Source organism: Thermobia domestica, chromosome 18, assembly GCF_964235325.1.
Source record: "Thermobia domestica chromosome 18, izTheDome1.hap1.1, whole genome shotgun sequence".
Lineage (NCBI taxonomy): Eukaryota > Metazoa > Arthropoda > Insecta > Zygentoma > Lepismatidae > Thermobia > Thermobia domestica.
This window is the reverse complement of record NC_137471.1, coordinates 19,382,749-19,408,886: the sequence shown is the minus strand read 5'-3', so window position 1 is coordinate 19,408,886 and position 26,138 is coordinate 19,382,749. Positions and strand designations below refer to the sequence as shown.

The following is a 26,138-nucleotide window of genomic DNA, read 5'->3' as shown; positions in this document are numbered from 1 at the left end:
CGGGCGAATTCGTTATCAAATTATATTCCTACAACAACATATTTGTAGACATGCGACAATTAATTTGGACATGGGTGTACATTATGTGTGCTACAGTCAACACTTCAGTTTTCAATAGTCTCCAAGACGGGATTGAGACATTTGTGAGACAAGTATGTCGACGGTAATTTTATAAAATGGGGTCCACGGTAATTTCATAAAATGGGGTCCTGATTGTTAAGTTAGTGTTGTACCGCTGTTTTAAGTTCTCCGTCACTGCCTTTAAATTTGTTTTCGGACAACCCTCGTATGACTTTGACGTTAGATAGCAGCTATTGCAATATGTTTCTACTGTTTCAAGTGGTAACGTCATAGGCGGAAGAACGTGCAAGCAGGAAGTGCATGCTATTATTCGATTTCTCAATGCAACGAACGTGCACATCTAATGTCAAAGTTATACGAGGGCGTTCTTATTTTAATAAGAAAATGCTGCGGAGTATACAACTTCTTATAACACACTTTTGCAAGATTACGTTTTGATATTAACGGAAGTGACAAACGTTTTCTGGATTTTTGTAATTCTCTTCTTTTACAGGGTTACTAAAATTCCAAAATTAAATTTCGTGACTTTTTCGTGACCTTTCCTTTACCAAATCATAAAATTTCCTAACATTTTCAAGAGCAAATTTGGGTGCGAATTAGGCCGAATTTTCATCCATGCGATAAAAACGTACTTTGCTTGCGATTTGGTAGCGTCTAAATCCAACCATAGACATTTTTGGTAGTGAATTTTGACGTTTTATAGAACGAAGTTTTCCAATCTGTACTTACATTTGTACAGTTAAAAAAAAATCGTGACCCAAAAGCTAAATTTCGTGACTTTTTCGTGACTTTCGTGACCAATAGACACCCTGTTTTAACAGAAGTGTAGAAAGTGATCAACAGTTTTTCTGTAATTTCGGTGTTATTTACAACTATAACTAGATTTCCCGAGATTCATTCATTCTTATAGGATAATTCTACAGTAAAGAAGATCCTTACACTGAGTGTGATTAACATTTTTTTTAAGAAGTTACTGATGAAAGCAACAAAGCACGATGAAATTATTTAAATAATTCACCTAACAAGATAAAAAAAGGTAAGAATATTACATAATATTTCAATAAAGGAAATATGGCGGCTATCAAGTTGGTAGTGCATAATTAATCAATTCTCAAAAGAGGACGGGTGTACTAATTTACTTAATTTTGGCTGATATTATCCTTTTCTTTTTTACATATACAAGAGGAATAACACGAATATGTAACGGTTCAAGAATCAAGAAGAAAAAAAGCATACTACAAAAAGGAAACGGTGCTGTTGTGAAGTAACTCGACGATGCACCAAACTTGTGACAATATTTGCCCATTCATTAGCCTTTCATATTTACTGTCAACTGCGCCAACGAATAAGACGCTTAGTTTCAACCCCAAAGCAGAACGTTTTTCAACTTTACGAAGACTTACGAAAAATCCAAAAACTTTCTGCAAGCATTTTTGTAATGGCGTACTTACATTATAACCTTACATTTTCAAACGCGCAAAAGTTTTTACAATTTTATTTTCCTAAACATTTTTTTTTTTTTTAACTTATAGCTATGCTTTTTTTATTTAGGAAAATATACAAGGGGATTATATGGCCGTATAATAACTGAGTAAGTAACCAATCGAGAAATTCCAATATACATTTACTCAAAAAGAGTTAGATACTTTTGATTGTTGTTGTTTTTACATCTTACAATATTGCAATGAATCATTTAAGTCTCTCTGAATCCTTATTATAACTTTAAATGTCACCTCTTTAAACCTTAATTTATCTTCAGAAATAGGCTTCAAATGGTTGTGGCATTGACTACCATATTCTGCCATAAAGCCATTTTCAAAAATTTCCTGTTTCCCTTGTAACCAGCAGGTGATTCATTTATCTCAGTTTAAGCCAACTTATCAGTTGTGTCAGTCTCTTCAAACGAAAAATCAAAGTGGTTAGTCATAATATTGCTAATTAGAGACAACCAGCTTTCACAAATTATTCTTTGTCTGTTGCTGCATGTACTGTAGCACTGACGACTGTAGATATCGCTTACTCTTCCCTTTCGCGGCTCTCGAGTTTATCGGTATATTACTATCACGAGTATCAAACGCTGAGTTCTTCTGAATCGTGTTTTATTTACGGAGAAAAATATCTTCCTACAACTGTAATTTTTATTTGCAGAGTAGACAGTCTTTCTGACGCAGTACTTCTCATCTAAGAATAGCCAATCTTTCTGCAGCCCACATTTTTTTTTTTTTTCTGCGACATTGTCGCACCGTCGCCTGTTGTTCTACTTTGAGGAGTTTCACTAGTGTGTTTACTAGACCTAGAACTGTTATAGATATTTGATTATCAACAACCGAATAGAGTTGGTAAAACGTAAAACAGAGTGACCTTAGTTACTTACACTTCTTTAACAAACGTTGCGTCCGGCTGCGGATACACTCCGCCTTCATTACGACCCATTGTGGCTCCTGGATGGAAGAAATTAATTCGAAGGTACGTGTAATCTCCTTCCACAGACTGTGAAATATTCTTTATGGTGGAAATGTGGAATGGAACAGGAACTCCAAACACTGGGAGAATGATTGTTTCATATTTTCGATCTACAAAGAAAAATAAATAATACAATGGATTAGTTAATTAATTAATTCATTCATTAAGAAACAAAGAAAGCAAGCAAAAAAGATGAAAAAAAAAAAGGATATTGAACGGACAGGACAAATAGTCACTTAGCTTGCAAACTCCGAATTAATACAGAAACCCACCGAACTTTCTTATTCAAGTTGAATGCGATGTACTTATGCGTCCACCATATAGCCCGGACTTGGATTCTTCAGATTTTCACTTCTCTGTCCTCCTAAAATCATTCATGAGCGCTCAACGATTTGATTGAATTAAGACGATCAATCAGTCCCCAGTAAATAGTTTTTAATCCGGCAAATAGATATGAACAAGGTATTAACTAGTGTAATTATGAAAGAACTTTTCTAGCGTCACTGTTCTCATGTTGGATAATAGCTACGTCACGTAATTTCATGTACAAGGCATACAAAGTAGTTGTGTATTGTTTTGATTTGAATACCTACAAACTTTTGCCACAAAAAATGTGCTACTTTCGTCGACAAAATAGTATGTATGTATTAATTTCCGATCTCCCACTCACACAATCAATACCAAAAAAAACCTGATAAACAATGAAAAATATATTTCAGTACACTACTCACCAACAAATATTTTAAGTTCTGTAACTTCTGCTTCCCTGGGCATTTGACTCAAATTTTTATACGATACATTTGATTTTCGAACTCGTTCCTGTTGTTGTCCCCCAGACTGTTGTGCTAAACGTTTGCGCGCCATTTCATTCAACTGCGTGGCCAATTCACGCTGATGCTGTTTTCGTTTCTCCTCTGCCGATTGTTCTTGCTGAAAAAACAGAAGACAAATTATTAAAAAACAAAGGAAATACAAGTGTATTAATCATTTCAAAACCACAGCATTTTCCCTTAAAGTAACTCTAAACAGGGTGTCTACTAAAATTCCAAAATGAAATTTCGTACTTTTTCTTTAGCAGACCATAAAATTTCGTAACATTCTCAAGAGCAAATTTCGGGTCCGAATTAGGCCGAATTTTCATGGATGCGAAGGAAGCGCGCTTTGCTTGCGATTTGGTAGCGTCTAAAGCCGACCATAGACATTTTTGGTGGTGAATTTTGACGTTTTATAGAACAAAATTTTCCAGTTTGTACAATCCGCGGCAAAAAACCTGCAACATGAGGATATAAGTTTATTATGAAGCTACGCCTAACAGCACAGGGAATGAACATAACGTCTAAGTGGAACGAATCACGCCAGGATAAACCTCGGCCTCCTCCCATGCACACTTATTTTGGAGCAAAAGACTTTGTCATTTCACAATAAACTTATATGCGCATGTTGCAGGTTTTTTTTGCCGCGGATTGTACCTATATTTGTGGATGATAAAAGAAATAAAAAAAAAAAAAAAAAAACTGTGACCCAAAAGCTAACTTTCATGACTTTCATGACCGTTTTCTGATTTCGTGACTTTTTCATGACATTCGTGACCAATAGACAACCTGTCTAAAGGAGCGCAAATAATAGATAAAAGCACCTGCCCCTATCTTTCCGAATTCTTGAATTTAATGTTTTTAAGCAAAATGTTGATTGTAATGATGTATCTGTAAAATGAATGTGATAGCGCACATTGATGAAATAAAGCCTTATTTCTATTAGTACCTAGCCACGCTTCATCCACGTATTTGGATGGTTTTGAAGTTCACTGGTCTAACTACTGCCAGTAAGACCTACGGTAAAAATTCGCTTGTCTAATACGGCTTCTAGCTGGTCCCCCTCCTAAAAACTCTCACTGAGGTTTCGAGATCCTCAGTTTTCATATGGCGGAAGAATGGATATTATTTCTGGCCGTAAACACGGAAGTTTACAGCTCTCGATGTCCAAATTCGAAATCATGGTGTTAGCGATAAATTGTCAGAGTGAAAGAATTATGTATATCACAATTATGCAGTAGGAAGTGTTAAACACTCTTATAAAGCGGGAATACATATACATACATGATTTTACGACTTATGTATTATAAATTATTGATTTAAAGTTGGTTCCACTACACTACTTAGAGCATATGTGGTCATTTCTCAAGCCTTTGTAAAACCTTATATTTTTATGTATAAATGGAATTAAGCCAAGAACCTCTTTGCTAATGTTAATCTTTAGTTCACGACAAAGTATCAATATTTCCTACGTAAGATATGTTAAGTAATAGTACGTGGTTAGGTTTTGAGTTGATGTTGAGTTTATCGTTTCGTTCAGCAGCGAGACTACATGCAACGTAGACCTATTGATTAACGTGGAATCCGAACCACGTGAGCTCCCGTCGGGATTCGAACTCAAGTCTCCGCGCCAAAGGCGCATACGCTAACCGCTTAGCCACGAAGGAGCTCTGTGGTTAGGTTAGGTTTTGTATAAAACTGTCTATGTAGTCGAACTTAGGAGTACAATCAGGAATGACTATGTTTATTGTAACGGAAATAATCACTTTTTTGTTTTAAAAAAGAAAATCATCGTGACCTAAATGGCTATAACCTTATGAGAAGATATGAAATGTGTATACAGGGTGTTGTCACTAATTGGAAAGTTGGACCGGATCACTGATTGGAAAACTATTAGCGCTATAGATGTTCGCAGGACAGAAATCACCAATCTACATGTTTCACATGACAAGGGATTTAGATTTCTGAGTTTTCGGTATCACTTCCGTATGATAAAATTAATTCCAAAATTGCAGTACAAATACATATTGTACAATTCTACAGTGAGATTACTTTGGCGAAAAATAAATTACTTCAATTTCCAACTCCTACATATTTAAGTTCTATTCTTTTATCCCTTTATTTGTATAGTATTTAATTGCCGTCTTACACTAGCTAATTAAGAGAAATCCTAGGTTTCTTACCCTAAGTTTGGACTCGAGCACAGCCGTTCGTTTTCCTCTTCCCAGAATTTCAGGCTTTTGATCTGTTTCCTTCTCCTCCTCTTCTTCCTCTTCTTCATCCTCATCCTTCAAAAATATTCCTACATTCTTTATTTTCTTTTTAGAGATGGTCAAGAGAGTTGCTGGTTGTCCCTAAGAAAAAAAAAACGCACTTTAATTCAACATAAATATTTTAGGATAACAGTTCATAATATACATTTACTAATTAATGTGCAGTTGATAGCGAGACAAGACCAGACTTTCGTCTTTATTGTCGTATTTACGCGAATCTGAGACGCTCTCAAATGTAAGACACCCCCAATTTTTGAAAATGAAAAAAAAAAAAAAAAAAAAAAAAAAAATCCTCAAATGTACGACGCACCCTTGGCGGTCATCCTACACTGCATTCATTTTAAAAATATAAAAAAAAAAAACCTACACTGCATTAATTTTAATGAATGAAAAAAAAAAAATAAACATGGGAAAACAATCTAATGGGAAAATAAAGAATCATTGAATTTACTGCTGGAATTTACGGTATATTCATGTGAATCTGCTGGTACTTTTTTTCTACTGTAATTATGGTACATTTGCTTGCGTCAGTTTTATAGCAATCCATTATGGGTACCATATTATCATATTATACTAGTATATATATTATATCAGTATGTACACACACACATACATACATACACACTAACAAACAAACAAAAATAATTATTCAGCAATTATTTAACCTTTTAATCGGTAAGCATTGATAGCATTACCATTGAAATATTTAGTTTGTTTTTATGGTTGAATCATGTGTTCCTGATCATAATTTCGTAATTTTTAAAGTATTTTTGTACTTTGGTTACAAAATACAGGGTGTTTATTTCAAAGTAGCATTGCCATAAAATAGGTCTTATATGTAGCTACTGAGCAGCATTGTCCTGTTATGGTAAACTATCATAAGAATACTCTCAGCTTTACCAGCAGCTTTGTTGAAATATTTTCCTACAGAGCAAGAAACCACACATAAAAAAAATTGAAAAAGAACTTTCGCGGAACGCAGAATATACAGCTTGTACAATCCGCGGCAAAAAACCTGCAACATGAGGATGTAAGTTTATTGTGAAACTACGCCTTACAGCACAGGGAATGAACATAACGTCTCAGTGGAACAAATCACGGCAGGATAAACCTCGGCCTCCTCCCGTGCACACTTATATTGGAGCAAAAGACTTCGTAATTTCACAATAAACTTATATGCTCATGTTGCAGGTTTTTTGCCGCGGATTGTACAATACTAAATTTTACTGTCCAATGTTGACGAAGATTAGAAGTATCTAAAGAAGCGACCCGCAAATCATGTATATGAATATAGTATGAAAGCAATAATGCCAATTAAATGATCACTGAATTTATAATTCGTGCGGATAACGCAATAGAATGCAATGTTGTTTGAGAGCAACACTGCCCAATAAAGGGTTAATCTTGTTTCTTTTCTTCTGTTTTGCACTCCCATTCGCAAAAATAACACCGACATTGGGAAACGCTGACCTAATAGTTGAGTGCTCAGCTTACGTATCAGAAGTTTATCCAATTTTAGTTTAGTTGAGCAGTATGAAGTAATTGGTTTGATTTTATATGTGGAAAAAGAACCCAATAACTGTAATGTAGCTGTGATCAACTTGATATTTGACTTCTAGGAGGTGTGTGTTTCGATAAATCAAGGGACAATTACAGGCGTATTAAAGGTGTCGAAATTATCGCAGATTGACATATAAATAATAATAATAATGCGCACGGTACGTTGATTTTAATACTTTTATTATATTACATACAAACTGAAATTTACCTCAGCCACAAGAACGGTGTCCCCGATAAACAATGCGTACGTCTTTCCCTCTTTATCCTGAGCTGCTTTGTTCTGTAAATTGGATAAGCCAACATTGACGTTAAATACCATTCCTTTCTTTGCTACTGCAGTTGTCTTCGGACCAATCACCAGCGAACTCTCACGGAATTCGATGCCCATTGCAAAGCTGGAAAATATTTATACATCACATATTAGTGCAGAGAACCATACAAAAATACTACAGTATTTAACCAGTATCGAAGCTACTGCCTCGTAAAAGTGGTGGAAAAACAGGATCTGATATATAAGGAAGAAAATTAAACACTTGCTATAGTACTCGCGCCCAGTCGTGAAGCTTGGGCTCTAAACCAATCATAGAAATATTTTGCTTGAGCTCCAACACATCGGAAAACTTCGGTACAATTCGTGGAGCCGCTTCCCGAGCGCACACTTGGGGAAACGTCAAACAGCTGAAATTCACCAACAATGCTGCCAAACTTTGAAGACATAGTAAACGAGTATATATTAAAAAAAAAAAAAAAAAAAAAAAAAAAAAAAAAAAAAGCATTTAAAAATCACCAATAGTAACACTGCACAACAATAACTACTGTAACAACTATTCTAAAATGGTAACAATAGTACAAATAGTAACAACGAAAACATAACGCAACAAAAAAGAACTTCACGCCAATCCGACAACACTGTACTCTCGGAAGATGTTTTCCGTGTAGCGCGAGAGAAGACACTGACAAAATTTGATGGGTGGGGGTTGACGATCGGAACACACCCTCGCGTTCTATTAGCTGGTGAAATCGGTACTTCACGATTCGGCGCTAGTACTATAAAAGATATTGAAGTATTGATCAAGGTTGAGCCTTACCTTTAAGGAACTAAGTTCGGAAATTAAAACTCTTGTGATATACTTACCAATGTTTTCAAGATTTTAACATCTTGCTCATTTTCAGATATAAAGTTATAAATAGCATAGCCTCAAGAAAAGTAAAATAAAAATGAGCACATGACTATAATTAAGTTCTTATCTCTTCAAAAGGTGCGAAGCAAATCCACGAAAAACTATTTCAAACTTTGGGTGATAATGATCCATTCAAAACTGATCATTTCAATATCATCATCATAGGTATTCTGTTCACCTCTGGTGCATGGGGTCCTTGGTTCGATCCCAGTTCGCGCCAAGTGAACTTTGTAATGGACAAATACCGTGTGCGTAGATTTTCTCCGGGTTCTCCCCTTTCCTCTCAATTTATTCATTCCACTCATTTCTCATCATCATCGTCTCTCCTTTAGCCTAGTCGACATAATCGTGGGACATAAAACTTCAAGATTTCATTTTCATAGGTATTCTGCCGTTTTTGGTAGGTCACTTGCCGCAATAGAGAAGCTTCTATGCATCACGGCCTTCAGCTACCCTCTTCGTCTTTACGCATGATTTTTCTGTTTTTATATCGTCCATCAACTGTAGCCTCCTTCGCCACCTTCCTCTCTTTCCTGCCACCATACCCTCTAGCACTTCCCTCATAATCAGTTCCTTCTCAGCCAATGTCCTAATTAGTGTCTTTTCCTCAATCCAACAATATCTAAAATTGTTCTTTTCTCTCCCACTATTTCTAGCACCCTTTCATACGTTTTCCGCTCGACCAAGTTAATTGTTTCCATTCTTCTCCATCCATACATTTCGAAATTCCAGTCGTTTTTCACTTTTGCGTAATGTCTGTGTTGAAAGTGTGTATGGGGGGGGGGGGGGGAATGGAAGGCGTTTCTTTCTCTGTGGCTTAAAATGGACATGATCATTGAGGACCACAGAATAGTACCAAAAATATTGCTACATGTTTGGGGATTCACTGAGAGATTGTGCCACTGTCTACGACTACTTGCACATAAGGAAGACTGGAGCAAAATGGATCCCAAAACTTTCGACATGTACAATCCGCGGCAAAAAACCTGCAACATGAGGATGTAAGTTTATTGTGAAACTACGCCTAACAGCACAGGGAATGAACATAACGTTTAAGTGGAACGAATCACGCCAGGATAAACCTCGGCCTTCTCCCGTGCACACTTATTTTGGAGCAAAAGACTTCGTCATTTCACAATAAACTTATATGCTCATGTTGCAGGTTTTTTGCCGCGGATTTGTACAAGAAAAGAAGAAACGTATGGAAATTTCTGTAGTGTTTTGGAATATCTTGCACAGCGTGAGTCATACTTCCTGGATAACCTGATAACTCGTGATGAGACATGTATTTACTCTTTATGATTCTGTGACCAAGGAACAGCCTAAGGAGTGGCAATAAAATGAGTTCCCGCAGGTCAGAGATTCTGTGTGCAAAGATCAGAGCAGAAATAAATGACAATCCTATCTTGTCGATAAAGAGTTCTGCTAATAGATTACCTCCAACGCAGTTCAACCATCAATGCAATATATTACCGTGCTCTATTGCCAAAACTCAGGAAAAATATCTAGGAAAATTGTAGAGGAAAGTTGCTCAAAGGCGCCATCGTGTTGCATAACAATATTTCGTCACACACTTACGGTGAAACAGTGAAATTGACCCCCTTAGGGTTTACAGTGTTATCCCAATCCAGATCCCATATGTCTGATCTGGCACTCTCCGACTATCATCTGTTCCCGAATCTCAAGAAACTGACAATGTTTTGGGAGTGTTCAGAAGGCAACTAACGCTGCAAGTGAGTGGCTACACCAGCAGTCGAGGAATTTTGTATTTGCAGAGACTATAGAAGATGTATGACAGATATGGCAGGCGCACTAACTCACAAGGAAAATATGCAGAACACTAGGTCAGTTTCAGCTTTCTGGTAGCTTTCGGTTTCAGCTTTCAAGCTAAGGCTCAATCTTTATCAGCCGGTTTCAGCTTTCAAGCTAAGGCTCAATCTGTATCAGCCGGTTTCAGCTTTCAAGCTAAGGCTCAATCTGTATCAGCCGGTTTCAGCTTTCAAGCTAAGGCTCAATCTGTATCACCCGGTTTCAGCTTTCAAGCTAAGGCTCAATCTTTATCAGCCGGTTTTAGCCTTCAAGCGAAGGCTCAATCTTTATCACCCGGTTTCAGCTTTCAAGGCTCACCAAGGTTCAGCTTTATCACCCGGCTGTTCAATCTTTATCAACACCCCACCGAACTCTTCTGGAAAATTTATTTACTTACAAAAATACGAACTGCAACAAAAACAGAGAAGTATGAAAATCAAACTTCAAGAAAGTAAAAATTATGTTAGTACATTTGTAATAAAGATACATGCAATGGAGTAGTCAGATGCTGAATATCTGGACTTCTCAAGTCTGCCTAAGAACTAAGGAAGCCTATTCTTTTAAATTTTATCTTCAATTACACTGAATTACAAATGATTAAAAGTAATAATAATAACAAATAAATAAATGAGAGCTCAGAATAGCGTATAAATACATACATCACCATATTCATGGAGAAGTATCTCATCATAGCTCTCCTTAGTTTATCAGTGTTTTTCATGGAAACGTTTCATTATGCTCAGTTTCAAAGCACTGGTGCTTTATTTCCTAGAATTCCCGGTATAAAGAAAGCAGCGGAGGATTGTTTTTCTCCGTCACAGTGTGGTAGTAACTTCAAAACAAAGTGTGGAGATGTCATGTGTTATTTGCTTCGAGATTATTATTATTATTATTATTATTAAATATTCATCCACCTACATCGATATCATGCATTCACAAACAACCTTTTCATTACAATATTAACATGACACTAAAAGTGAGAAAACCGTGAACGTTTCCGATTAATCATAAAAAAAAAATATCAGAATTGCAAAACAAGAGAAAACTCACCCAAAATTCTTAGTTAAGTGATCCACCAAATCTGGCTTCTCTTTTTTGGCGTACTCCAATCCAGCATTATATACATCACAGAGTTTGGTTCCAGCCTGAAGTGCCTTTAATATTTCTTCTTCTAAATTTACTAAGAACGTGTAATTATTCTACAACAGAGAACGAAAACAATTTATTAATTACCCATCAATTTCGATAAATATACAGGGTTATTATAAATGATGGACCCATTTTTAAAAATTCGTAGTAATTAAAGTACAAATCCAAAATGAACAATCTTTATACAAATGGAAAGAGGAAAGTTGAAAGTTTCGGTGGGCAATGATGGTTCCCGAAGCGGCCGGCAGAGTTCGCGCGGCAGTAGGCCGCCATTCGTTTCCCTCTCAGTTGTGAGTGAGATGGCTACCGTGGAGCACAAGGTTTTCTGCGTTCTTGAGTTCGCAAGAAGTGAGTCACAAATTGTAGTGCAGTGGGCATTTCGCACAAAATTTAGTATTGAACCAACAACTAGAAAAAGCATTAAGCTTTGCCCCATTGGCACCCTCATGTACGAGGCTGTTTGAATGCATCCCTTCCTCAGCGCTGGATAGGTCGCAGGGGAAATGAAGACTTGGCACTACACTTGTAGCCACCGAGATCTCCTGATCTCACCCCATGTGACTACTTCTTATGGAGTTATGTTAAGGAAGCTGTTTACGTCCCACCTCTACCAATAACTCTGGACGATCTGCGGAACCGTATCACAGCTGCCGTGCACTCAGTAACAGTAGATACATTTGCTCATGTGTGAGACGAGTTCAGCTACCGCATAGACGTTTGCAGTGCAGCAGACGGTAGACACATTGAACATTTATAATGTATTGCAAAAAAACTTTGAAACTTCCACTTTCCATTGGTATAAAGATGGTTCATTTTGGATTTGTACTTTAATAAATACACGTCTTTAAAAATGGGTCCATCATTTATAATAACCCTTTATTTAATAGGATTAACAATTAAATTTGGTCAGAAGTCTACATATACTGAGAAACTAAAAAATCAACTCATAATTTCGCATACAGGGTTCCTACTGATCTAGAGAACTCTATTTTCCTGGCTTCTCCCTGACCTTTAGCAGGAAAATTCCCTGACTTTCATGACAGGTGTCAGATGACGTTGGCATATAAATAAGGAACAAATAACGGTGAATATTTATATATGAGAACATTTATTCTATAGAGACACATAGTAATCAATTGCTCATGCGTACATTCCACTTACCTTCCATAAAAATAGGTATTAAAATGGTTGGTTAAGCTGAAATTGGTGTACAATTAATGTTAGAAAAAAAAATTATGAAATTTCCGATTTTCCCTGTTCTAGTCTTTTTCCGAGCTTCGCTGACCTGCGCCATTTTTTCTGAGTTTTCCCTGACTTCGCTGACCAGTAGGAACCCTGTCATATAGCACATTCTCTATGCGTGAAAAAATTACACCCCAAACAATATACGCACTATCATACAGCATAAAAGAAAATACACCATAAGCCCTTGCGCTGAACAGTTTGTAAGACAATGAATGATAAGAAATAGAAAGAGTCCAGTTGAGGGATTACACAAACAAACAAAGTCACGCGGTAATGTTTCCTGATTGAAAGTGTACAGAAGCGGTTTCAGTTTTCAAGTTTTAACAGGAAATCATGTAGTCAACTGAGTTTCTAAAGAACAGAAATCTAGATATTACATTTGTGACATCACCCGTCTTCAATTCTTTCCTTACTAAAGTGCAAGATGACATTTCCAAACGTGAAACTGTTTGCCGATGTGGAATCCAGGAGGTTGCCTGGCAAAAATGCTGAACTTTAGTGGAATAATTATAACAGAACACATGAAAAGAGTAACAAATCAAAACTAAAAGCACTTTCGTTGAACGCTTCATCCGACAACTACCAGGACAACAGACCGATTTTAGAAGCGAAAAGTACCCGTGAAGCGTTCAATATAGTGTCCAGTAAGTAAGATCTTTTTATTACGTTTCACGATTATGCACCGAGGTTAAGGGATACGGTGATAATGTGATGGATGATAATCGTGAAACGAAGAAGTGGAAGGAAACAAGAGAATCCCCGAAAAAAAAAAAAAAAAAAAAAAAAACTTACACATACAGTGTTTGTCCACCATAAAAGTTCACTCACTTGCCGAGGGCTGGGACCGAACCCGAGGTGAACTCTCTACCATTGAGCCACTGAGGTTCTAAGATCCATAGCTATCCAGGGTGTCTACTAAAATTTCAAAATGAAATTTCGTGACCTTTTCTTTACCAAACCAAAAAAAAAAAAATCAAGAGCAAATTTGGGTACGAATTAGACCGAATTTTCATGCATGCAATGGAAGCGTGTTTTGCTTGCGATTTGGTAGCGTCTAAAGCCAACCACAGACATTTTTGGTAGTGAATCTTGACATTTTATAGAACAAAATTTTCCAGTCTATACTTATATTTATACGAATAAAAAAAAAAATTCGTCACCCAAAAGCTAAATTTTGTGACTTTTTCTAGACTTTCATGACCGTTTTCCGATTTCGTGACTTTTTCATGACTTTCGTGACCGATAGACATCTTGCTATCTCAGTTCTCTAATTATTTTTCCGTCTTACTTCTCGCGTCTCTCGAGTAGATAACTTTCAAAGTGTTGAGTCCCTTTTCAGCAACGAGGTTATACTAGACGTACATCTGCAGCTTTCTGTGCGTCGAACTATTTTACCAACTTTTACCGGAAATCCAATCCAGACCTTCCGCAACGGATTAGCCACGAGGAATGCTTACTTTTCGGTCCACTAATATAAGCTCTTATAGTGTAGGGCTTAGCTCACGAATCTCTGCCGCGGTTGACGGCAAAAAAGAATTAGAATCGCGGCAGAGATTCGTGAACCAAGCTTCATCTTCTTTAGCATCGTATGATATTTACTACTTTCCGATAACTTTCATTAATTTAAAGAAATAGGAAAACAAACAAAAAAAAAAAAAAAGGATCAAAAGATTGCGATCTTGGACAATAATTAGTTTTTGAATCAGGGGGCACAAAATTTTTAAACGGCCTCTAAATCGAGTTTCCGTATTTTTATACGGAATAAGCACATCATACTGAGTTAACTGATAGTTTGGGTTTGGCTACACTATATGTAGTTCTCCAGATACTGGTACAAGGCTTATGTTGGAATTGAAGAGTGGCACAGACTGCTTATTAATATAACACTAACCGTTGTTAGAAAAAGAGGCGTTAGTATGTGAATATAGAAAAGAATTGTTACGATTATGTTAAGATTAAGAAGATACATTGATTAGTAATCAAGATTTCAGGGAATCGTATGAAATTGTGTAAATGAGATTCAGTTGGTGAACTAGGTTATAATATGCCTTGCTATGGAATTGTGCTGATAAATAGTAATAAAGAAAGAGGCAAGTCCATGCGTAGGTTGATAATAAGCTATTCAGGGAGATATGTTGTGTTAATGTTTACTTCACTCTGAAGTTACCAAGTTTCACACGTTCTTGTCAATTTGACTAACAATCTTTTGAACAACATATTTGGCGCATTACATATGTTGATCAAAAGATTGTTGGTCAAATTGTTTTATTTGACTTTCCAACAAGAACGTGTGAAACTTGGTAACTTCAGAGTGAAGTAAACATTAACACAACATATCTCCCTGAATAGCTCATTATTAATCAATGCATGGACTTGCCTCTTTCTTTATTACTATTTATCAGCACACAATTCCATAGCAAGGCATATTATAACCTAGTTCACCAACTGAATCTCATTTACACAATTTTATACGATTCCCTGAAATCTTGATTACTAATCAATTTCTTAACATAATCGCAAGAATTCTTTTTTATATTCACATACTAACGCCTCTTCTTCTAACAACGGTTAGTGTTATATTAATAAGCACTTTGTACCACTCTTCAATTCCAAGAGCTTACAAGAAAAATTTTGATTGACATATATATTGGATCTTTTGGGCTAACTGGATCAGAGGTAATAAAATTTTTGAACGGCCCTTAAATCGAGTTTTTGTATTTTCTACGGAATAAGCACATCATACTGAGTTAAGTGATAGTTTGGGTTTGGCTACACTATATGTAGTTCTTCAGATATAAGGCCTACAAGAAAATTTTTGATTGAAATAGATTGGATCTTTTGATCCTTTTTTTTTATTATTATTATTATTATTAAAAAGTAAGAGTACTAGTATACATCCTTTCTACATATGCTTACATACCGAGACACCATATGTGATCTTCTAAAGTACACAGCTCAAAAACAACTTACAATTGTTAGCTACAGACACCAGTTACTAGATGCAGTATTACCCGTCCATATTTACCCAGAGTACAAACATACGTACCTGTACTTCATCTGTAGGGTTCACTAGCAATGTTCGTACAATATTTGAACAATAGAACTTATATCTGGCTCCTAGGGAACAGACAATGGCTCCAAAATGAAGAATATTCTTATCACTGAAAGAAATTATAAAAATACGTACAGGTTCAAACTGTTTATTAAAGTAAAGTATATTTTTTCCTATGATTCTATTTTCACAGTACTTATTGATAAACATGTAAATTTATGCATTTTGAAATGTAAGAAAAGACATCCTTAACTTTCATAAAACGGAAACTTCATAACGAGGGAGTACATAATTTGTACGCTTTACCAAATATTGTTAGGGTTATCAAGACTAGGAGGCTCGGGTGAGCAGGACATGTAGCCAGGAACGCTATCAAAGTCTTAACTGGAAAACCAATCGGAAAACGACCATTAGGAAAGCCTAGGCGCAGATGGGAAGACAATAAGATGGATCTCGCAGAAATAGGAACACAAAGCAGAAACTGGATCCAGTTGGCTACGGATAGAAGTCAGTGGAGAGCTTTTGTGAACGCGGCATTGAACCTTCGGATTCCATAGGCCATAGAGTTATTAGAGTTAGTTTAAGGAAAGACATCCAATCTACATGATTATAGTACAGGGTGTTTCAGTGGGATGTCCCTTTTTTTTTAAAGGAACGCTCAGTGAGCAATTAGGAAAAGAAACTAATTTTCTTTTTGCTGCGAAGTTAGGTTTTCACATGGATTTTCAGTGGTAGATCTTGTGTGTGACCTTGGAAACGTGTGCAAAAAATTTCCTGTTTACCCAGTCACCAGTATGGTGCGGTTAACAATAAAACTAATATTCCGAAGCCTCGTCACTATTTCAACAATGAAATAAATACTGAATATCAAGCTCTGTGCGCTTAGGGAAAACTCCAACGGAAACAAGTTAGATGTTGATAGACGTTTATGGGGATAATTGCCTTCCTCGATGCCGTGTTTTTCAATAATAAAAGGTTTACTGCTAGAAGGGAGTTCCTAGAAGACGACGAGCATCCAGGTCCAATTAAGTCTATCGGAGTAATTGAAATGATTGAAAACGTTCGGGATATCATTTTGAATGACCGAGACGCGTTTCAGGATAATATCGGACCTCGTAGGAAAGAATAAAAAGACTGGTAGCTAAATAATAACGGAGGAAGAAAATGAACTTTGTGCACGTTTCGTGTCCCACTTTTTAACGAAAAAACAAAAACTGGAAAATGTATTCGTGAATTCTTCGCCCAAAAACACTTTCGGACGATATTCCATCACTTGCTGAACTGTGCAAAGCTGTGTGCGGACAAAGAAGAATATATCAAGATTTTTTTTTTTTTTCGGACTCGGTCTGGTCTCATTTCCTAATTACCGCACTGTACATTGTTGAGATAAATAACAATTTACTAACTTAAATAAGTAAAAATGAGGGAGTATCTCTGGTCAAAGAATTCACATTGAAAATATTCCCCTTTTCCTGAAGACAAAATTTTGTCCGCTTCACCAAATTGTCAGCCGCATGCCTTAACGTGTTAACCTAATATGGTTTCCATTTTTTGCACTACTTTTAGAACTGTTTTTTTCATCAGGGTCATCACGAACACCATTTTTACGTCGGTAAGCTCTATGTGTAGAAGTTAACAGAATTGACGGTTTGGGGATTTATGGTACGAAGCTGTACCATGGAGTAGTGTTGTGTTCAAATGCCTATCAGGCTCATATAGCACGTATTGAACCTGTGATTTTTTTATTAGTCAAGTCAAGCATGGACGAAAGAACATCCAAGATGCGTTTTGGAACCGCATGGTCAACTTGGCGGCGCCAAATTGGAGCGGAGGGACATGACTTTTTCCTTACGGTAAATTTCAAAAATTTTTCCCGCCCTTAGTTTTCAAGGTATCAGATTGAAATTTTGCATACGGATTGTGTGCAACTTTTGAGTATTTCTCAATTTTTTTTTAAGATCCCTACGTGAATCCGAGCCCGAGGGGCGCAAATATTCTGATAGAGTGATTTTTTCAGAAAAATTCCAATTTTTTCCCGAATTTCCGGGTTCAGATATATGATACGGACAAGTAAGTGGTACCGTTGGAAAGGGCGCGTAATACTGAAGAAAATGACGTATGAACCATGACGCTAGGCCAAATAATAATGACGCAGTAAATTTTTAGAATATATATATATATATAAAGATGGATTAGACTTCCAAATTTTTTCTGACCTTTGTTTTCAAGATACTAACTAACTAACTAACTCTATGGCCTATGGAACCCGGAGGTTCAGTGCCGCGTTCACAAAAGCTCTCCACTGACTTCTATCCTTAGCTAATTGCATCCAGTTTCTACTTTGTATTCCTATCTCTGCGAGATCCATCTTAATATTGTCCTCCCATCTGCGCCTAGGTCTTCCTAATGGTCGTTTTCCTATGGGTCTACCAGTCAAGACTTTGAAAGCGTTTCTACTTTCTTCCATTCTAGCTACATGACCTGCCCACCTAAGCCTCCTAGACTTGACGACCCTAACAATATTGGGTAAACCGTATAAACTATGTAGTTCCTCGTTATGGAGCTTCCGCCATTCCCCATTCTCGTTCCTCTTGGGTCCGAATATTCTTCTCAGGATCCTGTTCTCAAATACTTTCAGTCTATGTTCTTCCCTCAGAGTAAGCGACCATGTTTCGCAACCATACAGGACAACAGGCATGATTATCGTTTTATATATTTTAAGCTTCAAATTCCTCGACAGAATTCGCGACGACAAGAGATTTTGAACCGAATAGTAACACGAATTCCCTGCTTTTAGTCGACATTTAATTTCTTCGTGAATATGATTTTCGTCTGTTAATATTGATCCTAAATATTTGAAAGTATCCACTTTATCAAAAGTATTATTTAATATTTTAACGCCTCCACAATTTGCCGTATTACGGTCCCGACACACTTTCATGTATTTAGTTTTCTCTGCATTTACTTCTAAACCCATGTCCCTGCAAGCGTTTAATAAGATCTCTGCATTTATTTCTACTGTTCTCCTATCATCTCCTATTAAATTTACATCATCAGCATATGCCATAACCCGGTGAATGCCGTTCAACTCTAGGCCCTGGTTGCTATCTTTGATTTTCCTTATGGCGTATTCCAGCACAAAGTTAAATAATAATGGCGACAACGCATCTCCTTGTTTCAGGCCATTTTCGACGTGGAAGCTCGTGGACAAAAATTTTCCTACCCGGACTTTACTTTGGGATTCACTTAAACATATCTTAATTAATCTAATTAGCTTTCTCGGTATTCCAAGCTCTGTAAGAACGTTGTATAATGTTTCTCTCCTAACCGAGTCGTAAGCCTTTCTAAAATCAATAAATAGTTGATGTACCGGGGTATTGTATTCCCCCTTCTTTTCGAGTATTTGGCGAATGGTAAATATTTGGTCGATAGTTGATCGATTTCGTCTAAATCCGCACTGATAATCTCCAATAATTTCATCTGCGTATGGGGTCAATCTTGCTAACAGAATATTTGAAAGGATTTTATAGGATGTTGACAGAAGAGAAATGCCTCGATAATTATTACAGTCAGTTGTAACGCTTAATTTTTTTTCCATAATGTTAATTTAATGTAGATATTTTATTTTACATTTATATCTAGTACGAATCATAAAATTTTAAATAAATTTTGGAGAAAGAAAAAAAATCCTATTCATGATGTTTTCCTTTTAGGACATAATTACTGGTTCGTCTATACCCCACCGAACAGATGCCCGAAGAGTAGTGTGGCCACCACCACCATTCGCGCGCCAATCCAATGCAGTACAGAACAAGCACAATGGCCTAAAAGGATTAACTCAAATTCTGACCAGACAAGTTTTGTTTCTAAAATTAACGAACGTTTATTGCATCTGACTATTTAAAAAAAAATCGTGTCATTAATTCCAAGATCTTGCTGAAGCGACACCCAGCATCGAAACCTTTAAGCTTTACTTAAACGAAGACTATCATTAATCTTATTTATAGTACTTCAACTTGAAGACAATATTAATCAATCAACTGTATGTACAAATATGTACTGTTCTCGATTTGACCAAATAAAATTTTAAATATTTGTATATCTTTTATTGCAATTTCATATTCTTTAAATAACAACAATACTCCTTCATCTCTTAAGGAGTCAATTTCAAGAACGGATAACAAAATTCCTTTAAGAAATTGGAAAAGGAAAATAACTCATTGCTATCACTAAACATAGTATAGTTTACAGTTGAGGTTAACTCCATATCTCACCAGGTGTGCCCATCTCCAATCAATAAACACACAACAACAACAAAAAAAAATAATTTGTTACTATTATTTTCCCTATAATTCAGCATATTTGAAATACTGAATACACTCCCTTTTACGGAGGGCAAAAGCTTGATATTTATATCTCATTTCATTTAACGATATTCATTTAGTTATCCGCAAGACCGTGCATGACATTAATATCAAAGCAATATAACACACAATAAGAAAGAAATCTACCTAACTAATCTAATCTAACCTAACCTATAGCTATCCTACTTCTACCTCATTTAGTACAAATATTGAAACCACATTTCATATTTAAGAGGGCGGATAACTTGCACATTATATATATTTATATATTCACATCATACGAAATTCACACAATAATAAAAGAAATCAGACACATAAATAAATTGCACGCTGGAGTTGCCTCAACATCTATTTACGCTATCAGGAATAACAAATTTGTTTTTCAATAGTTTCTCGAAAGTATGCAAATGAGGTTTTGATTATACAGCATAATTCAATTTCTGTGGAATTTTGAATTTATGTTAACCGTATCACAACAACAACGCTCATGAAAGAAAAAAAAAAGCTAACTTAAAGTGACTATGGAATCAGTACCGTCAACAGTATCAATATATATTTATCAAATAACATGCTTTTAAGATGTCAACATCAAGACGATGTGCAGAGCTTTCACTATCTGGTCTCATAGCAGCAGCTAATTATAAGACTCGAAGTTCGTGACTATTAGATTTTGTCATTACTCATTTCCTTCCCCTCTAAAGACTGTCTGAAATTGTGTGACTTAGCGATACGCTTAACAACTCTTCATCATAATCACATACATAACGGAGAATTGACTATTGTCCCTGATTAACAATTTTGAATTCAGTCATCAAAACAATGTCACTGATACCCCAAAGTCACTAATACTTCAAGTGGTTTAAAGAGGAGTTCTCATGCAACTTCTAGAAGTCAACAAAATGGAGGATAAAGTCACTGACCTGTATTCTGAGATGCTCACACAGTACCAAAATTTTACCACCTGGTTGACTGTCTGGTTGGTTCCAACATTACCTGAGCATCCTTCTTGCTCCCAAATTACCCTGAATAGCACCGAGAAAACATCTTGGACGGCTTCTCTTCATTTTGATTAACCTCCGTTTGAATTGCCATGTTAAAGATAGGCCGTCTCCAAACGAAACACTACTCGTTATTATTGGTATTTCCCAAGAGCCCCATTCTGCCTAATTGTGTGCCAGGTTAGTCAAATTTCTGGTTTTGACAGGGTTTACGGTCCAAAATTTCCTTTTAGATGCACATTTTCCTGTTATATTTTAGAAGGGCTCTTGGGCTCTTTCACTATTATGTTATTTATAGGATCTTCTGTACACCTTACACACCCCCTCTTGACAACACTAGATTTAACTATAATCAGTATTGATATTTAATTTTTATGACTCTTAATATATAAAATCAGTTTTAACAAAAGAAAAGAGAATTTATTTATTTATTTCCGCATATTTCATTATTCTTTTTCTTCTATATTAACTATTTAATTTGGCTATTCCCACTTTGAGACATACCAACATGGCGAACGTTTGTTTACATTTCGAAAAGACGCACAATTCATGCAAGGTCAGACTTCAAAACCCCAGACCAGGTAAGCTTGTCACGGAACACATTAAGGTGTTCGTACTTTTATGAGAATCATGGCAGTTATGCTAAATATAATTTGAATCTCTATAAAGATAAACAATAAATTCTATCTTTCTTCCGGTCAAACATTAGGCCTAAAATTATGTAAACAAAATTAACCTATAACGTTCTTTCGTACATTAATGCCGAATAACTTTTGGATTTAAAACAATTTCATTATTATTGACTACAATAATAATAATAAATAGGTTATCTCATGTCATCGTAGTATAATTCCGTAATATTAACAAGATAAATATAGTGACTGCAAAGCACACCATCTGAGCCGTCATGCTACATCACTTACGTTATGTAGCTATCAATGTTATATTGTCGGTACTGATTTACAATATGCTAGTCAGCAGTGATACATATTATTATAAAAATAACCTACCGATAAAATGTACAAGGAATACTGTAATATAGAATTTTATCTAATGTTACCGGTAGTGAAAAACATACCGTAACACAGTTTTGTCGCCTTTCTTGTGAATTGGAACAATGATTGACTCTTTCCACTCTTGTGGCAATTCTTCCTTGTTCCAGATAAGGAGAATGAGTTTGTGTATCTTGTTCCACAATTTTTCGCCTCCAGCTAAAATTAACTCAGCCGGAATTTCATCTACACCCGGAGATTTGTGTTTCTTTAATTTCTTTATAGCGGTTTCTACTTCTATTCGATTGGGTTCTGGAATATACGGTTCTGCGGTGTGTATCTCCTTTTCTCCACGCACATTAGTTTTTGGCTGCGTGTTCAGCAAATCGTCAAAGAAATCTTTCCATCTATTTAAGAGGCTATCCGTATCAGTGAGAACTGTTCCGTCAGATTTCTTTAATATATAAGCACGAGATTGATAGCCTTTCTTAAATTCGCTGATCCCCTTATACATGTCCCGAATATTTTTATTTTTACTATTATCTTCAAGTTCCTTAATTTTAGCTTTCAAAAAATCCCGTTTCTTTGTTCTAAAAGTTTTGGAAGTTTCCCGCCTGATATCTGCGAAATTTTGTGTAGTTATTTCATTCGGATTTTGTAGCCACCGTAATTTTGCCTGTTTTCTCTTCTCTACTAGTTTAATGCATTCTTGGTCGAACCATGGTTTGTTCCTACGTATTTCCGCGTGTCCCAATTTTTCTATTGCTGAACTTTTAATGCTATCTCTAATTTCAATCCAAGTATCCTCAACACTAGTGCACTCCGAGTCTTCTAAAACCGAGAATCTATTCGAAACTTCAATCTGGTATTCCTCTCTTACCTGGCTCTCTTCTAATTTCTTTAAAATAAATCTCTCCGTTTTCGGACATTGAGTATTACATTTATTCAACGATAATCTCTCCCGTATTATCGCTGCTACCAGGTAGTGATCAGTGTCACAATCAGCCCCTCTAAACGACCGGACGTCAATTATGCTAGATTGTCTTCTTCTATCTACTAAAACGTGATCAATTTGATTATGTGTTTTTCCGTCTGGTGATGTCCAAGTGTATTTATGAACGTCGCGATGTGGGAATTTTGTACTCTTCACGATTAGGTTTTTGGATGTTGCAAAGTTCACGAGTCTAACACCGTTGTCATTACTTTCCTTATGCAAACTTTCGTTCCCTATAATCGGTTTGAAAATATCCTCTCGTCCTACCTTCGCATTGAAATCCCCTAATAGAATCTTCATATGGTATCGCGGGAGTTGGTCAAATATCCGTTCCACTTCTTCGTAAAAACTATCTTTCATATCGTCACCCTTATCTTCAGTTGGAGCATGTACATTTAAAACAATAATATCACACCACCGTCCCTTAAGAGTAATAAAAGAAAGTCTGTCAGTAACAAATTCAACCCGTTTAATTGCTGGTAATATTCGTTTGTGAACGAAAAACCCTGTTCCTAACTGGTGATTTTTATTTCCTTCCCCGTAAAAGAACGTAAAATTTCCGGAATTCTCAGATCCATTTCCTTCCCACCTAACTTCCTGAACTCCTACTAAGTCCATTATGTATTTCTCTAACTCACTCGTTACAGATTTCAACGCGCCTGCCCTATAAAGACTTCTAATATTCCATGTTCCAAATCTCATGTCCATTTTCTTTTGCTGATGTCGTGCCAAATTATCAGTCCTTGTCCGAGGCTTTTGTGAATGTTTCTGAACAAGTACCTTTTTTTACAGGATGAGGGTGTTAGCCTTACCCAGACCCCCAAGCTGGAGGACCACTCCTAGTCGTCTGTCCGCGACTGCTTATTCAGTATATTCGCAGCTAACCTCTATATCTAGAGGCCTTCTCCTCGATCCGCAACCTGAGGACGCGCCATGCCGTGGTGACAGGAACCCACGTTACACGGGTTTTCAAGATACAAGATTGAAATTTTGTACACGTATTGTGTACATAATTACGTATTTTGAAAAGATTTTCAGATGCATACGTGAACCCAGGCCTGGCCAGAAAAGCGCAAAAATATTTTAAAATTCAAAAAAAAAAAAAAAACTCCCGGTTTTCGCCGATTTTCCAGTTTCTGGTGTGTAATACGGACAAGTGAGTGCCACCGTTGGAAAGGATGCTCTATTATGGAGGAGGAAAAAAAAAGTATGAACCATGATCCTACGATAAATAGTAAGGAAACAGTAGCTGTTTGAGTGAAAGTCTAAAATTTACCTCAAAAAGAGGAAATCCCAACAGGGTTAATGAGCCAATAATTCCCCACAATAAACCTACGTTATTGAACTGTGTACTCAGTTTTAATTGTTAAGTGGAAACAAAGAACAATAATGTTAAGTGGAAACAAAGAACAATAATCGACCTGCGCAAGAACACAATATCGATATGTATTGAAATCGAAACTCTTGGTTCAGAGCATCATCTCAACATTAAAAAACCTGCTAACTGGGGACGCACAGTTATTTAAAAGGTGCGCATCCCACTAAAACACCCCATACTTTGACACTTTTCAAAATAAAATTGTACATTTATTGAGAATGAATTCCAGATATATTCAGTCGAAGTATCATCTGCTGAAGTTACGTCGACAGAAACACACCGTCTGTCATATCGATCTATGTTATTTGCTTATTTGAATCATATATTTATTTATTAACCAAATTCCCTGTTCATCTGCGAACCCCATTTTAAACTGGAAGCAACACTAAGGTTTTTTTTTTTTTTTTTTAAAGGATAGCTAGCAGCGGGATACGATTAGGAAACTTTCCGGCTGCAAAGTGGGAAATGTTGAAAAACTGAAATGAAATATTTAAGTTTTAAGTCCCACGGTTATGCCGGCTAGAGTAAAGGAGACGGTGATAATGAGAAATGAATGAAATGGTGGAATGAAGAAAGTGGGAAAAACCGGGAGAGCCCCGAGAAAACGTACGCACACGGTGTTTGTCCAGCACAAAGCCCGCTTGGCGCGAGATGGGATCGAACCAAGGACCCCATGTGCCAGAAATGAACGCTTTACCATTGAGACACCGCCGCTCCTAAGTGAGAATGTTGATGCTCACTTTCATTAGCTATGACCTGCCTCACATTCAAGAGTTATACGTGGATGTTTCTCGGACTCAAAAATAAATAGAAAAATCTAAAGGAACTTACAAGATCACAGAGATTGCGAAGCAAGTTATCTGATGACAATGAATCGCCTAGGATCAATAAAATTTCTAAAAAAAAAAAAAAAAAAAAAAAAAACTTGTTAGTAAAACCGGATGCGAGATTCGAACCCAGCACCTCCGAGTATGGACAAGGTGACTAAAATCTTTCGGCAAACCTCAGTTAACTTTCAAATTCTCCAAATGAATGACACGGTTAAGTAAAATCAAATTTTCCTAGAATAGATTGAGAGCTCAGAATAGCGTATAAAACATACACAGAGTTAAATTCATGAAAATTCTCTCATCATAAATAAACGAAGGAGAGTTAACATTTACTATCTGCCTTGTTCGACTGCATTTCTTATTAAAAATAATACATATGTACGAGAAAATCAGTTTTACACCTATAACTCAATTTATAACCTCATTTTTACAATACTTTCAGAGGAAATATTGACTGCTTTCGTAAGAGCTTAAGAGACAACAGCCTGCTTGAGATTTTGCCCTCACCCTCTCCACTAACTCTCCTTCTCAGTAATGTCCATGATGCTACTAACTGAAATATTGGAAAATGTAGTACTGGTTATACCATCAAACATTCAAAACTATTTTTCAATTCAATAGCAACTACGGGTGATTCCTAACGTGTCATTTTTGAGCTGACCACTAGTATCGTAACACTGAGGACTTTTTAAGTGATAAATTGAACGAGCATATCTCCGTCCTATTTTAAACTAAAAATTTTCATACTTCTTATATCACAAATGATCAGCGTTCAAAATGGTGTGACGAGAACTTAGATTTAGGGTTAGAATCTTAGGATCTCTATGGTTACGCACCATACTCTCTCGGAAGAATATATATTTTCCACTGTGAAAAAGAAAGAAAGAAACAAAACAAACCAAAAAAAATCCATTTTCATTCATAAATACCTAAAAGTTCAAATTTCCAGAGGATCTA

General features: G+C 36.3%; 1 protein-coding gene and 1 non-coding gene across 4 annotated transcripts in view; both read right to left on the bottom strand.

The window, feature by feature from the left end:
* dre4 (SPT16 homolog, facilitates chromatin remodeling subunit dre4) overlaps positions 1–26,138 on the bottom strand; it is a 147,790-nt gene that overhangs the window by 95,729 nt on the left and 25,923 nt on the right. For all 3 annotated transcript variants that reach the window (XM_081746042.1, XM_081746043.1, XM_081746044.1), the window contains exons 7-12: positions 15,620–15,734; positions 11,230–11,378; positions 7,398–7,584; positions 5,540–5,710; positions 3,276–3,474; positions 2,456–2,654 (exon numbers count right to left, since the gene is read on the bottom strand). In XM_081746042.1, the coding sequence (XP_081602168.1) occupies positions 2,456–2,654; positions 3,276–3,474; positions 5,540–5,710; positions 7,398–7,584; positions 11,230–11,378; positions 15,620–15,734 (1,020 nt within the window). The remainder of the gene's footprint in view (positions 1–2,455; positions 2,655–3,275; positions 3,475–5,539; positions 5,711–7,397; positions 7,585–11,229; positions 11,379–15,619; positions 15,735–26,138) is intronic.
* LOC145676272 (small nucleolar RNA U54) lies at positions 10,808–10,875 on the bottom strand. The gene has a single exon (XR_014129367.1). It is a non-coding gene; the product is annotated as a small nucleolar RNA U54 (small nucleolar RNA).